At 41.2% G+C, this 13676-nt stretch overlaps 1 protein-coding gene across 3 annotated transcripts in view; it reads right to left on the minus strand.

The window, feature by feature from the left end:
• The window catches only part of COP1 (COP1 E3 ubiquitin ligase), a 129398-nt gene that overhangs the window by 41995 nt on the left and 73727 nt on the right, over window positions 1-13676 (minus strand). For all 3 annotated transcript variants that reach the window (XR_016469075.1, XM_090145965.1, XM_090145964.1), the window contains exon 15: window positions 12782-12898. Coding sequence is in view for 2 of the 3 variants with exons in the window: in XM_090145965.1 (XP_090002091.1) it covers window positions 12782-12898 (117 nt within the window). In the remaining variant the exon portion in view is untranslated. The remainder of the gene's footprint in view (window positions 1-12781; window positions 12899-13676) is intronic.

The following is a 13676-nucleotide window of genomic DNA, read 5'->3' on the forward strand; positions in this document are numbered from 1 at the left end:
GCAACATCCTGATTTTAAAATAAGCTCACATCAACTGTGTTACACTGTCATATGATGTACTATATTGCATTGCATGACTTTTCTGTAAGGACCAGTGCACATAACGTGCAAGCTGAGTAAGGGCCAGATAAACAAAAGCGTAGCTCTTTCTCAGACATCTGAGATAAGACAGAGAGCTGCTATCGGTGCCCAAGCCTTGAAGATAAAATACTTTAAAATAGATTTCCTTTAATTTGAGAGGAGATTTACAAAAGCCTCAGTGCTTCACTTGACCTCAAAGCCATCTAACAAGCTACACATACAGAGTAACTTGAAAGCTATTAAGAAGAAAGTGGAACCTCCTCAGCAGATCTTCTACCTGCCTCCACACCAGGAAACAGAGCATCCCCAAAAAGCAGGGATTTCTTCAAAGGCTGATCAAAAAAACAACTCAAATTTAATTATGAAGTCAAAACAGAACCTTAATCTTTATATACTTATGCAGAAAGCAACTTCTGTTTAAATCTGTTTTTTATTTATTTATTTTGCTCGAGGGCTCTCCAAGTCACAGAATAATGCAGAATGGATTCCAGAGGTTCCTTCCAATTGATTCTACTTTTTGCTCCGAGGAGAACCTCCTGCTAAGTCGGTTTCAGGTCAGGTCCAATAGCTGTGCCCACAGTCCCACTCAGTTCAGCTCTGGGCATCTCAAAGATAGTGAATCTGCAAACTCTTCCATCATCTTGGCTGCCTTGAAAAGAACTCTTATGTCAAAGGATAAGGGAGAATTTTGAGGTTTTTTTATATCCAAATTCACTTAAACTGTTTGTTATTATTATTCTGACTTCTTAGATCTTTCATGTTTTATCTACTTACTCCCACATACTGGAGGTGGCGCGAGGTGCTGCCATGCAACCTTTGTTCACATGTAATTAATTTTATTCTTACTAGTTAAAAAGAAAAAAGGAAAATGAAGAACTACAGAACTTTAACTTCTGCAGAGTCTGTAACACCAACAACAGCACTTTGAGGTCTTTAAGGGAATGAGGTGGCTCAGAAAAAATATCCAGATGGAAAGTTACCTTCCCCTACAACAGGGAGGTAGACTGGATTTTGAGCATCCGTATGTGGGTTTCACTACAGAGAGAAGGCTGGAGACATAGAAGGTTGAGTGCTCCAGCTCTGGGAACAATCCAATGCACTAAAGCATGTGAAGACTGGTCTTTTCCATGGTATAAGAGAGTATGGAAAAAAAAAAAAAGGGTCTTTGCTATAGCAACAGAAAGGATGGATGTAGTTTGAGCTTTCAAGAAAGAATGGTAAGGGAGCCTTCCAGCCAAAGAAGCTCTACAAAAGATTGATTTCACTCTATAGAATAAAACCAGAATGGACTAGGATCAGCACAGGCTTTGGTCTATCACAAGCCATTGCAGGGAGAAAAGACAACATGATAGTTTCTACTACATAAAGAAAATAGATGCTTTGGGAAAAAGAGAGAAGACAGCAACGCATGAAGCACGGGAAACAAAGCGGACTTGAATTCAAGAAAACAAAGCCCTGCAACAAAAATTAACACAAGAATTTTCTGAAGAAATCAGACAATATCAACAGCAGTGAGTTGACACCAGTGCCCTCTTTACAAACTATTTCCTTTACTGTAAGCGAAGAGATTAAACATGGGGTTGATACAGTTTGAAGCAAAGAGCCTTTGGCAGACAAAACAATCCAGAGCATTTTGCTGAAGAATGCAGCGTTCGGCACCTGCAGCATGACAAATCACATGGCAAGGAGAGAACAGAGATAAAACCATTTCATCCCAGCATTTCCCTGCTGGAAGATCATCACAGCACAGGCTGTGATAACTGATACTTATTTTTCCTGTCCATAGCTTCCCTTCAAAAGAACTCGCAAACAAAGAAAATTCTATCCCAGTACATCAGTGTTACATGCACAATTACAATGTTTGCTAGGTATAGCTTCATATTCACAACGTTCTGTTGCAGAAGTTACAAGTACTCTGTTTATGTAACTAAGACAAAACTACCCATTTGAAGCATTTGCTTTACCTCTTCTTTTTAAAAGAAAAGAACAGTTTTCCTGGATACCCGTTTTCTTTTATCCTGAGGGGGAATCTCAGCAATGTATTCAAGGTGATGCCTTGCTCTGCAGCAGCCAACTGGAACAACATCCTTATTTTGTATTTCATCTGTGCACCCAACGTGATTTGGGATGCAGTGCTTCATTCATGTTTGCTCTCAAAGTTCTGTCTAGACAAGTGGTCTCAAACACCTCTGTACAGCACTCCCAGGGAGCTCATACACATCACAAGCATCTAACAGCCACCCACCAAGGGCCCAGGGTTGGAAAAGCACTCAATAGATTTTTCCCTGTGGGTTCAAACTCCCTGATGCTCTCTTCCCTTACATCCTGGCTTGCAGGACTACGCAACAGTAAGCAAGGTCTCTATGATTTATTTTGCTGGTGGCAAAATCTGAAATGTATCTGTTAAGTAAGCCAGAGTGATGTTAGTAGGGCTGTTAACGGGGAGTTTCTAAAGCAGAGGAAGGCACATAGGTATTTGGGGATGACTGCATTCTGACAACTCAATCTCATTTTCTCATGCTGTAATAAAGACTACTGTTGGAGGCCACTGCCCATCATATTTAAAGAATCCAACACACAAATCCAGTCCAGATCTCCACGTAAACAAAGGCAGAATGCAGCTCTGAGAAGAAGGAAACGTCTAGCAGTCTTCTACAGGGCAGAAAGCAATATGGGAAAGGCTCACCCCATGCAAACTGAATTCAAGGGAGCTGCAGTCGTATGGAGCACAACTGGTAGATTCAGTCTCATGCCTGGCAAAACCAACAGCTCCATAAGCACTCTTCCAAGGAAAGGCTCAGGGAGGTGACAGCAGTGGGCTACAGGTTAGCATCTGATGTATTCTCACAGAGCTCTGCAGGGAAGGTGATATCCTGCTTCAGCCAGTGATTGTAATCTCTAGCAACAAATGCATATATATATATATATTTTAATATATATCAACACTAGCACTTCACTGAAGATCTATATCTCCCTCTGCTGAACAGAAAAAGGGAACAGCAGCCTTGATGGGATCTGCCAACAGGGTTTTTAACCTTTGTATTCAACGGATTCCCTATGGCTTGAAGTTGCAGATGACATTTGCCAGGGTATGGATAATGGTCGTTATGCACCAGGGACATTTTTTATTGACTCGTCTAAAGCTTTTGACACAGCAGCCCATAAAGCCTCCACTAAGTAACTTGTCTCATATTAAGGAGAGAAGAAGGAGACATAAAGCATTAGAGATCTTAATCTGTTGAGAAAAAGAGCTGAGGTGGGAAGGGGAGCAAACCAGATTTCTCTTGAACTCCTTTGAAACTTTGACCTTTATGGCTTTAAAGAACTGCAGAGATTTCTCATAGGAGCAAGGGATGTGTGCAATTCAAAGTTTTTCATCTATCAGATTGCTGGAAAAAAACCCAAAAGATTCAGTACAGATAAGGCAGATGTATCAATGTTACAAAACTAATGAAGACAATAGCAGAGCAGCAGAAAAGCTACTGTTCAGACTCTTAATCCAACTCTTCTTGACAATGAGCATGTATGACTATATTCACTAACGTTCATACTTCAACGTCCATAAATGACTCTTATGACACCTAGAATATGTGAAGAGAAATCATTCAATAGTAAGTGCCCCAACCCACACTAACATTTAGATACATGTCCGAAGATCTGAACTGTCTCAGGAGCACCAGAAGTCTAATTTGTATAAAGACTGCTGGCTACATCCATCACAGCCATCAGTACCACCTCATTTGCTGAGCAGATCTCTCCGGATTCATGATATTTGCTGCACACAACTTTGCTTACTGCAAACCAAAGGTCTCGTTACTGATTGCCTCAAAGCACTGCAAGCCATAGAGCAGTGGTGGAGGTCATAGTCAGGCTCACAGAGACCACAAGCTCCAAGACAAGAAGTTCATGCAGGTAAGGGCCTGAGACTTATGAAAGATAGATATGAAAAGGAACATCCTCCCTAAGATTTTATGAGTATGTTTGTGGAGCAACAGCGTTAGGGTTTCTGTTGCATCAGCAAATATCACACAAGAACCAAACAACCAAACCAAACAAGCTTCACAGCAACCAAACTGGCTCTAGGAAAAGAGCAGGCTGCTGCAATAGGCATTACAATGCACAACTAAGGATATAGGTTTGTCAAATGCTCAATCAAACCTGATGTGGGCCCAGCACTATATGGTGCCTGACTAGCCTGAGGAGATATAAGCCTGCTCCTACTAGGTTTGGGAAGTGGTGATTTGACTCATCACCTAAATGGCCAAAGTATAGTCCAGACTTGTTGGAAGAGATGATGACTATTAAAGATATTGTCACAATCACTAACACTCAAGCTTCAGATAGGAGTGCTTCAATCAAAATCCTGAAGATACGGTAGATAATGCAGATGAGGAAATAAGTATGGCAAAAGTACACGATGATACATAGGTATCCAACATGGAAAAGAGGCAATCTATTATCTAGCTAGGCAATGAAATGACCCATGGGAAGGATATCTGGATTTGTACATACATCTACAGCCTTTCCTTTTATCACCAGCTTGAGATGCAAGCAGCTAACAGTTCCTCCATTAGACAAGCTCCTTTCCATCCAGCCCAAGCATTTTGAAACTCTCCTCTTACAAAACATGTGCAATCTTCAGATGTTCAGCTACTATGAAACGGAGCCTTATAGTAAGCAGACCACACTGCATTTCCAGGTTGCACATTTTTTTTCCTAAGCAACATGACAATTTTCACCAGTTTGTATGGAAAAAGTACTCTTTGTTAAGTCTAAATGCACACTGTACCCAAATAAAAGCCTGTAAGCAGTTTGAAAAGGAGGTAAAACAGTGAGGGACTAGAGAAGATGTCATTCTAATCAGTAATTCCATTACCTTGAACAATCAGAAAAAACTGCAGCTTTGGAAACTGACGTTGAAGCGGTTTCAACTCTTAGGAATACAGCAAAAAGTCCTTGCAAGAGCAGTTTGGCATTTGGAGCAAAAGATGAATCTCAGAGCTGCCTATTCTATTCTTCAATTTCAAGGCTTATTTCAATTTTAATTTGAAGTTCGTAGTGTTGACTAAATGACTTCTGCACCAGTTATAAGACAAAATGTTGAGGAAAAGAATATTTAAGCAAACAATTAGCGAGCTCGTTTCTGCTAACGTCAGATTTATCCTTTTCTCCAGAAAATCAAATGGAGCTTCTCAAGTTCATTTTATTCGTTCACTTGTCACTGAAGTGTGACGATCTCTTGGATAGTTTGGCACCTCCCAGAGGTCTCTATAGTGCTATTTGCTATGTATTTCAAGTGCTTTACCCAGTGAATTTGAGATGACTTTTTCTGTGTAAATAAAGTTAAATAAGCTTTTAAGTCCTGAAATTTGTACATATAACATCTCCCGCATGTCTGTGAATTTTTTTTTTTGTCCCAGTCTGATCTGAAGGCACAGCACAGTGCCTGGGTAACCTGGCATCTCTCTGTTGGTCCCACACAGGCAGGTCAGTTTACATACAGCATTGGCTTAAGTAACACGGTGTGGCTGCAGTTCCTCCATTTCTCAGTTCTGAACAGGTGCAGATCTACCATAAATGTCTGAAATCTGAGCCAGAAAGACAGTCTTTGGCCAGGCATCAGGACAGAAGGCACAGTCTGATACTTCACTTTATATTACATTCCAGCATTTATGAAGAGGGATCACTTTTAAATCAAACCTTTAAGACAGTGTTCTAAACTAAACAATCTTACTAAGCTCAGTGCTTCCCCCAGAATAAGTACTGTCAGTACAGACATATGATTACTACCACTGGCCAAAACCACAGAATCACAGGAGCTGGAAAGGACCAAAAGAGATCATTGAGTCCAACCCCCCTGCTAAAACAGGTATGCTACAACAGATCTCACAGGTAGGCATCCAGCCAGGCCTTCAATATCTCCATAGAAAGAGACTCCACAACCTCTATGTGCAATCTGCCCCAGTGCTCCATCAGCCTGACTGTACAGGAGTTCTTTCACATGTCAGGACAGAACTTCCTGCATTCAAATTTTAGGCCATTGCTCCTTGTACTGCCACTACACATCACTGAGAAGAGCCTGGCCTCATCCATTTGCCTCCCACGTCCCTTTAGATATTTATCAACACTGATCAGATCCCCTCTCAGTCTTCTTTTCCCCAGGTTGCTCAGCCTTTCATCACATGAGAGATGCTCTAGGCCCTTCATCATCTTTGTGCCCCTCCACTGGACTCCTTTCTAGGAGATACATGTCTTTTTTGAACTGGGGAGCCCAGAACAGGACACAGTCTAAACGTGATCTCACCAAGGCAGAGTAGGGGGGGGGAGGATCACCTCCATCAATCTGATGGCCACAGTATTTTTAATACACCCTAGAATCCCATTGGCCTTCTTGGCCACAAATACACACTGCTGGCTCATGGCCAACCTGCTGTTCCAGGTTCTTCTCCACAGAGCTCCTCTCCAGCAGGTCATTCCCTAACCTGCACTGATGCATGCAGTTATTCATCCACTAAGGTGCAAGATTCTACACTTGCTCTTGTTAAACCTTGCCCAGGTTTCTCCCTGCCCAACTCACCAGTCTGCCCAGGTCTTGTTGAATGGCAGCACAGCCTTCAGATGTATCAGCCAATCCTCTCAGCAAATTTGCTGAGGATGGACTCTATTCTTTCAACCAGATCTCTGATGAAGATACTGAACAAGACCAAAGCCAGCACTGACCTCTGGGGAACACTGCTAGTTCCACCTCCAGCCAGTCTCCATGCCACTGATGACCACCCTCTGAGTTCTGCCAGTCAGCCAGTGCTCAGTGCACCTCACCACCCACTCATTTGTCCCATCTGTCTGAGTTTCATAACAAGGATGCTATGGGAGACTGTATCACAGATTCCTTCTTTCAAAGTACCCTTAGAAGACTAAAGTAGGGCTGCAGATGCTTTCCTAGGCTGCAACAAATGAAACACGTGCCATGGTTTCTGGAATTAGTTTAGTTTAAGCCATACGATGTCAAGCACATGTTTGAAAAAGCATGGCCTTGCTCCATCTTTCCCTGCCAAGAGCCTCAGAGATTATGGACTAGAGGAAACTCACTGAATACTCATAAAAAGGTAAGATACCCTCCAGGTCCAGCTCAACAGAATTTACAGGCAAGTCCTGGACTGCTGCACGCTGCATCAGTTCCATAAAGGCTGAATTCAGAGTGTTGCTCTGAACTTCATCTGCATGCTTCAAAGAAATGCCTAACTTTAGCCTATGCCTTTGAGTACTGAGCTCAATTCACAAGCTAAAGGCAATCTTGTAGCTTAAGCTCAAAGAAGTTGCTTAACTCCACCCTAAACATATCACATTTTCACACGGATAGATCCTTTCTGAGTCATTGCTGGCTTTCAGTAGAGCAAAGTACTTTCCCAGGAGAATCTATTAAGGTAAGACCTTGCTTTCAGCTGGAAAACATTAATTCTCTTCCAAAAAGGCACGCTGCCTTCTTGGTCATTAATATCACATCATTGTTCTGAGATGAGCGACAAGGCAGGCAAGTCACCCAGATCTCAGGCAGCATGAAAGGCTGGCTCTACAGAAAGATATTTGGAAAAGAGAAATCACTCCTCCAGTTAGCGCAGCAAGAAAATCAATATTTCACTGGACAAAGATGGTCTTCAAGGCAGTCCTGCTTAGGCATCAGGTACATTAGCAAAATTGAATGATGCTGACTAAAAAAACCACACGTGATCTTGAACTCTAAGTGCTTAACGGCTGTGCAGAGAATTTAAGAGGTGGGCATACAGTTGGAAAAAATCAAAACAAAGCTGTTGACATAGCAACAGGAGTCCTTTTTCAAGTTGTATGCTGTGAATCAGAATCATTAGTTTTGTGGCCTTTCAACAAGGAACGAAAGGCTACGGCATTCAAAGCCAGAGCGTGATGCCATTCTGTAATGCTGAAGATGGTGCAAGAAAAAGATTTTTAAACAGCATGCAAAACCTGCTGGGCAAGGGCAAAGTCATCTGGGAAGGACAAGCAGTTTCTTGGGAAGTGCTCTTGCTCAGCAGCGTTGTACAAGTAGAGAAGGGAATAAGGAAAAGAGACAGAATGGGCAAGGAATACGTGGACAGGAATAAGTGGAGAAGCCTGAGTGTAGGGAAGAGAGTCTCCCAACCTAGACAACCTCAACCTCTGAGGCTGTAGTTGTATGTAAGCATTAATGCCAACACAATGAGTGCTGCCCTCTGCTTTTCTGGGTCAGTTCACCTGAATCCATGCTGTCAACAGTTTGTGACAACGCAGTGAGATCTGACTGAGGTTGAAACTAACCCACCAAAACGTTAAGCTCTGAACATGATGCAGATGTGCCACTGCACTTCTGTCTACATATGCTCATCAGCTGCTTCCACTTGTTTGTACGACTCCTGGGAAGCAGGTAGTCTGCCTTGCAGCTGTGCAGCACTGAGGAGCCCCTCTCAACCTGCCAAATTTATGGGTCCTGCATGGAGAAAAACCACATGAAAGAAGATGATGAATCTAGTGCAAGAACTCAGGAATTCGAAGTTTTGATGATCCGATCTCCCCATAATATATGGGAAATAAAAGGTCAGCAGTAGCTGCTGACGGTATTACAGCATGCTGGGAATAAAGCATTGCTGCTATCAATAGCTGTGCTTAGCTCACTGGAGATAGTAGACAAGCTGATCTCACCCAGACTGCATAACTTGGACTTTCAAGCTGCCAACTGTATGCATTTGCAGCCCGTTTTTACTTTTTCTTCCCCTAAAAGCAAGAAAACAGTACTGCTCGAAAATATATAGGTTGAGGATATCAGTGCTACTGCTGAAGCAGAACAATAACAACTTTGGCTATGATTTATATGGCTAATTTCAGGATAAAGACCCATCTATTTTTAAAAAGAGGAAAAGACCACAAAATTACCCCATTTTATATTCATCAGTGATTACAGTTTATACTACACAATGTTTCAACTTAGTAAGTGTGCAAATAGAATGTTTTATCAAAGTAAAAGACAAAAGGGATCTTTTCTTCTTTATGTGCCCTCTCCACTGCAGTGGATTTTACCAGGTTGCAGTCTGATGTGATAGCTTTCTTCTCACCTGAAAGGCCTGACAAATTTTAAGACAATTATTTCCTAAACCAAACACCTATTCCTCTATTTTAGACTCTACTTCCAGTTTATTGCTTGTTTGTTTTGTTTTAAGCCACATAAATGATCTTTTGGTCATCTGAAAGCTTTCGGAGTAAAGAGTCCAGAAAAAAAACATTTATCATCCATATGAAATGGGAATCCTGGGATCTGCTTCTGTAATAGCAACTAAAGCAGTTTTCTGCAGCATCTGCTCAAAGCCAAGCCACTCTAAGGGAGGACACTTCATAAGGAGATAAAGCACGAACGCTTGAGCACAGCTACATCCAATCCAACATCACAGCTACTGCTTGCACTACCACTATTCCCAGTTACTTGTGGGTAAACTGAAGCACAGAAGAAATCCACATATACAATAAATTCCAATCCAAGCCCTTCTCAGACGACGATGTTCAAGGCTGAAACTTCTCCTGCTGCCAATAAAGGGCAGGGATCTTCTGAAGAACTCAGCACGGGGAAATGGATGACAATGTGCACAGGCTGCTGTCTCAGCTCACATCATTTGTACCATGAAAATTAGCAAGCATTCAGAAATTGTAGAGAAATAGGAAGGGAGATGTTTCAAAAATTGAAGAAAGCGTGCAATTACAAAGTGAATCTCTCTCTGAATATTTTACCCCTAGCATCACTGGTAAAGGTAAGCAAAGAGTCAACATTTTACTAACAAATGAGAAGGGATACATAAATAGGAGATAAGGCAGAGAGGATCTTAAGATAGCTATTCTGTTTTTTGCAGAGAGCACAAAGCGGGGACCAGCACAGAGATTCAAGGAGATGCTGATCTGTCTGAAGTACCTGATGAGGAAAAACTACTTCAAAGAGGCATTCTGAATAGATGGACGCACGTGGACACAATGCTCTTGGCAAAGGTAGAGGAAAACATTTCATTCATCAAGATGCAGAAGAACAAGGCCTTACTAAAAAGGATTTCAGCTGTAGGGAGGGTTGAAGATCGAGCCTCAAGAGAAAATAAAGGGAAATAATAATTGGGAAAAGAAAATGTGTGACAACCCAAAGATTAGCAGTGAAGACCCAGACTTGTAGTTAAAATTGCAGTACTTAAGCAAGGCAAATTGCAACCTATCCCATATATGGAGAAAGGGGGAATGGAAGGTGTATATAGTAATCTAATAATTAAACCAATCTACATCATCCTTTTATATTTCAAACATTAGGTACTTTCTCCACCAACCATTTCATCAATTGCTTCTCTCCTCAAGCTTTAAGCTGTAAGGATATATGCACACATGCAGACACACAAATATAGCATCAAGCTCCACCAAACCAGCACTATGAAGCACATACAGGAGCAGCACTTCTTAAACACTGCACCCAATTCTGTTGCATGTGCAATGTCAGGAAATCAGGGCTCCTTTATCATTGGATCAATCACTGGAAATGTAGTTGACATAAATTATCATAACTGAAACTCCTCTGAGCATCTAAGCAAGTCAACACAGAGACAAGCCCACTTCCTAAAACTGCCCATTCTACTCCTTAGTGAGTGAATGTTTTATACTGCTCACCTTTGTTCCTGTGATGGCAGACAGGAACCTCCACATCCCCATGCCTTTTCTTTTTCAACACTGCTTAAGGAAACCAGCTTTTCTCTTCCTTTATTAATTTTATAGCCCACGTGACAAACACACTATTCACAAGTTACACTTTTTTTTTTTTTTTACCATAGACTCGGTGAAATTAGTAAACAAGATCAGCTGAAATCGATGGAGAAGAAAAAACTGCTTCTGTCATAACACATTAAACAGGAGAGTGCCTACTTTCATACTCACTAAAGAGTAAAATAAACTAATTTCTCTGCTCTGAATTTTTAATTTTAGAAATAAAACCAGCTTTTAAGATCCCTCTTTTTTGGTTAATTTCATATGGCATTTTTTCACTTGTATTTATTGCTGAAAGATCAATTAAAATTCTTTTGTGGGAAATCATTCCCATCAGTACAATTAGCCCACATAATTGCTCCCGCAACCACCATTAAATATCCGTTTTACTTTTTATTTAGACTTAATTACCAAGCACCAAGAAGATGCTTGGTAATTGATGGTAAAGATGCTTTTGCTTTTTACAAAAATCATCTTCTGCCTTCCTCCTATGCGCTCTTCCCTACTACAAATACTGTTTTATCCTCAGCTATCTCAATCTCAAAAAAGCACACGTAGTCTTACGAAGCTTCCAGTTAACCCCTAATGTCCACTAATGCCTCTTTCCCCACCTAACTTGCTGAAGACAAGTGTGGTTTTAGTTTGGTATGAGTGTGGTCTGATAGATGCAGACACACAATTTGTTTTCATCCCGTGTGCCCCTACAGCTCCAAAAACCTCCGTAGATTTATCTGTGCCTTATTCTCTCCTCTGCCTTTCAGGTGGAAAAGAATCCCAGCCACTGATTTATCAGGAAGAATTCTGCTTCATGGTGCTGTTACATATCTATTTTAATCAGTAGCTGATCCATTTGGAGCTAGTGCTCTCATTGTTCCCTAGAGCCTTTCACAGATAGCCCCTTTCATTCAAATGCTGCTAGTAGGTATTGTAATTCAATTCTATTCTTGCATGTAATTCACTAACCTTCAGCAAGATGCCTGTCAAGCAAGTCAATATTTTACACTCCAACTTGAATCCATTTTTTGCAGTGTATCAAAATGCAAATGTATTTTTTCCTCCTAAGAGTCAATTCTAAGTAGAACCAGTCTGGAAATTGGAATGTCTAAAGAAAATGGCAAACTAGCTGCTGCAAGAATGCGATCAACATATCTCCCAAAGTCCAGAGATAGCAAGTGTCATCAGAACATCTAGTTACAAGCACATTAAAACTCCCTGAGGAAAAGGAAATGCAGAGTTGGTTAAACATTTATAGGTACCTCTAAGTTTCAATTGCTGCATGCATAGCAATGCAGTTTCCTCCTGAAGTGATACCCACTCTGCTTTCAAGACTTTGTACAAACACCAAAACCTATTTAATCCAAGTGAATAGAAGTCGCATTGTGCCTTTCCCGGTGACATCAAGAAATCCCCAAAACCATTAACAGAGATGCTTTACTTAATCTAGGAAAACATCAGCCCATGCACAGGGATCATAGCTGCAGCAATAGGAAACATGCACAGCCACTGTTCTACAGCACGCCTCAGGTAAAACCAGTTGAAACTCCCAGTATGGTTTTCTACTATTTATAAGCAATGCTGTAAATTTGAAAGAACAACTATCACCATGTTAACACGTTAACCTTGCTTCAAGACTCACAAAGCTAAGATTTGCTTGGTTGCCTTAGCTATCTCAATAAACACATTGTGCCTCTCACTTTCATGAGCTTTTTTCTCTGATACACAGGCAAATTAAAAAGTCAAGCTGCAGGAAGGAGTTGATGCTCGGGTATCATGATGCCTTCTGGGTGGCTGCACATTTGAAAAGCCTTACTCAGAGGGATTTTAACTGCAAAGATACTACACTGCTAAGAACAGCAGCCAACCTTGAGAAAGAAGCAGCTTAAAGGAAAGAAGAAACAATATTTCTTTGCTCAAAGATCCTTTCACCTACCTGCACAGCCAAAGGCTAGGTGGTATCTAGAAGAGGGGCTGAATTTGACACAACACACGTTTGCCTTGGCTTCGATGCTTGCTACGGAGTTGTCCAAATTGGTAGACCACAGCTTCACTAGAGAAACAGAAAAAGAAGTTAGTAAGCAAAAACACCCAGCTTCATCTGAAAGGTTTAAAATCTCATTCATTATTAAGATTATGAACAACCTCATTTGCCAAGATGTTAACAATTAGAAACGGTCAGATTCTAACTGTTGGCTACTGAGCCTGCTAACCTCCCCAGGTACATCAACACTCTACTCATCCCCATACACTCAGGAGATGCTGAAGGTACACGTCCCACACAGTGATGGGTGCGAACAGATGACTCACTGTTATGTTATAATCTCAACATTTAAGATCACTGGACTGCAGATCCATATAACCATGAGCAGGAATGTTTATACCCCTTTTGTTCTTTGTTCCCTTGCTGAGATGTACAGAACTCCATGCTCCAAGGCAGAACTGCTTTGCACTTAATAAATGCACCTAATTGTATGCTTAAACACAAGCGAGTAAGAACAACTTGTTTTATTCTCAAGAAACTGGCACGGACAGAAAAGAAATCAGTATGCTAGCTTCCTATGATGATATATTTCCTCGGTACAAAGAACTCTACTGTTTCTCAACACTGCTGTGTGAACGCTGATTAAACTACGTTGTACAGAACAAGCTCTTCCCAAAAGTACTACAGTGCTTCACAGGAAGATCAACAGAAAACACCAGTGGCTTTTCAAAATTTAGCTTTCTCCACTCTCCACAAAAACTTCAAGCATCGTTTAACCTTCAAGATGAAATGACAGGTGTTCCCCACGTGGTCGGTCTTACTCTTAAGATAGAATCACAGAATGGTT

This window comes from Phasianus colchicus, chromosome 9 (genome assembly GCF_987193195.1).
Source record: "Phasianus colchicus chromosome 9, bPhaCol1.hap1.1, whole genome shotgun sequence".
Classification (NCBI taxonomy): domain Eukaryota; kingdom Metazoa; phylum Chordata; class Aves; order Galliformes; family Phasianidae; genus Phasianus; species Phasianus colchicus.